The sequence below is a fragment of the Vulpes vulpes genome, chromosome 5 (assembly GCF_048418805.1).
Source record: "Vulpes vulpes isolate BD-2025 chromosome 5, VulVul3, whole genome shotgun sequence".
Classification (NCBI taxonomy): domain Eukaryota; kingdom Metazoa; phylum Chordata; class Mammalia; order Carnivora; family Canidae; genus Vulpes; species Vulpes vulpes.
In genome coordinates this window covers 114,568,669-114,571,036 of record NC_132784.1, presented here as the reverse complement: position 1 = coordinate 114,571,036, position 2,368 = coordinate 114,568,669, and the positions used below count along the sequence as shown (strand labels likewise).

The 2,368-nt window shown below is 46.7% G+C and overlaps 1 protein-coding gene across 1 annotated transcript; it reads left to right on the top strand.

The window, feature by feature from the left end:
• Window positions 1-1,045: 1,045 nt before the first annotated feature.
• LOC112910118 (olfactory receptor 10R2-like) lies at window positions 1,046-1,987 on the top strand. The gene has a single exon (XM_025986372.2). The coding sequence runs from the start codon at window positions 1,046-1,048 to the stop codon at window positions 1,985-1,987; it is 942 nt and encodes a 313-aa protein (XP_025842157.2).
• The last annotated feature ends 381 nt before the right edge of the window (window positions 1,988-2,368 follow it).

Below are 2,368 nucleotides of genomic sequence, written 5' to 3'. Positions count from 1 at the left end.
CCTCTGGGGTGGTCAAAAATAATTTAGAAGATACCCTGGGATTATAGGTCACTTATTTTTTCAGCAAGCTTTCAGGCACATGGTGTCGATGAGACGCTGCTGTATGTCTGGTTATTGAGAAGTTGTGAAGTTGATGACAAACGCCTAAGGCTAGTGACCAATGAGATTCTAAGGAACCCAAGAGAGAGTGACTGTTCAGAAGTTATAGGGGGGACTCAATGCGCTCTTGTTTCTTTAACTGAGAATCTGCAGAAGGTCCCATTATAAGGAAAAAGAACCAACAACCACAGCATAAGGCATGGACGATTCCCAGATTTAGAAGGTAGGATAACAATGACACGATTATTCAAAGGTTCTCCATGCTAAAGCACATGTGAAGGAATACGCCGTTAGTTATGAGCAGAAAGGTACATTTGGGAAAAGTGTGAGACACAGAGGAAGATTGCCTCAACTATGTAGATAATGCAGGAGTGAGGACATGGGAATGAGGTAAAGGGTTAGGAATGTAAGGAGCTGCACCCTTCTGACAATGGCAGAGACACCAAGACAGATGAAGGCTGTTTCCCAACATGAGGAATGTGTCCAAAAGGGCGGGAGGAGAATCCTCAGACATTGGAGCTGTTGCATATGGAATATATGTGTTAACAATAGGGATAAAACTATGACCACAGGAAATCCTGTTAATATAAAGTTTTCTAATAATATTAGATTACCTAAGAATTAAGTGGACACTGAGTAAACCTGGAGGAATGGAGTGGGGGCTAGAAGATAGGCTTTATGTGAGCAAATACCAATCCCTTCGTGTGAACGCTTACCCCAAACTCACTGCTACGATCATTGCAGATAAAATGGCACCATGGGTGCCATTTAATTCAAGCTAATTTTTGGTCAACCTGTGATCCTTTTCTTTCTCTTTCCTGCCACCTGTTCTCACTCACACCAGCCAACAGCGCAGCTACGTTAGGAAGGAAAGTATCTCTGTTCCCTCCATCCCAAGATCTCTGGACGAGATCACACTGGCTTTGTCCCTAGGAGTCCACCCTCCATGGCCAATTCTTCCCGGGTCACTGAGTTCCTGCTGCTCGGTTTCTCCAGCTTTGGCGAATTGCAGCCTGTGCTCTTTGTGCTCTTTCTCGGCCTCTACTTGATCATCCTGAGTGGAAACTTCACCATCATCTCTGTCATCCGCCTGGAACGCAGCCTCCACACGCCCATGTACTTCTTTCTCTGTGTCCTGTCCACCTCGGAAGTCTTCTACACAATTGTTATCCTGCCCAAGATGCTTATTAACCTGCTCTCTGTCCTCAGGACACTCTCCTTCATCAGCTGTGCCACACAGATGTTCTTCTTCCTTGGCTTCGGGATCACGAACTGCCTGCTTCTGGGAGTTATGGGTTATGACCGCTGCACTGCCATCTGCCAGCCTTTGCGCTACCCTGTTCTCATGAGCTGGAGGGTGTGTGCACAGCTGGCAGCAACTTGCATTGTCAGTGGCTTCCTGGTATCTCTGGTGGGAACAACGTTGGTCTTCAGCCTCCCTTTCTGTGGCTCCAACAGGGTCAACCACTACTTCTGTGACATCTCTCCAGTCATCCGACTTGCCTGTGCTGAAACCTACATCAATGAGCTGGTCATCTTCATCTGTGGTGTCCTGGTGCTTCTTGTGCCCTTGATCTTCATCTGCATCTCCTATGGCTTCATTGTCCGCACCATCCTGAAGATCCCATCTGCTGATGGCAAACGAAAAGCCTTCTCCACCTGTGCCTCCCATCTTATTGTGGTCATCATTCACTATGGCTGTGCCTCCTCCGTCTACCTGCGGCCCTCAGCCAAATCCTCATCAGGTAAAGACAGGCTGGTGACAGTGACCTACACCATCGTCACCCCACTGTTGAACCCTATGGTATACAGCCTTAGGAACAAAGATGTACAGGTGGCCATTCGGAAAGTGATTGGGAGGACTGCGGTTGCTCTTAAGACTTTATAATTGGACAGATTTCAATAGTCCCCATACGTTTGAGTGGAATGTGTCACTAAGTGTTCAAGTCATGATAGTCTGCGAATAAATGTCAGTATAACGTGTGGCCTTGGACCACTTGTGTGATGTTTCAGGGTCTAAATGTTCTCTTAGGTAAAGCAGGCAACAGGAAAAAACAATGCTGGTGTAAGGATGAAAGGGGGATAGAATGCATCTGCAGCTCTCCTCTTCCTCCTTTCCTCCTCTTGACTTGGGGTTCTCAAAAGGCTCTTAAAAACCTGTATCTCCTGCTCATTCTTTCGCTCATTTGCCCCAAGCTGTGATTGTCCTCTTTCTTTAACGTTTTGACCAGCTTAAAAGGACATGCTTGAGTCTGAAGGTGACTTAGAT

Bases quoted from the DNA above. Each gene is read 5' to 3' on its own strand.
- LOC112910118 (XM_025986372.2), top strand. From the start codon at position 1,046: ATGGCCAATTCTTCCCGGGTCACTGAGTTCCTGCTGCTCGGTTTCTCC.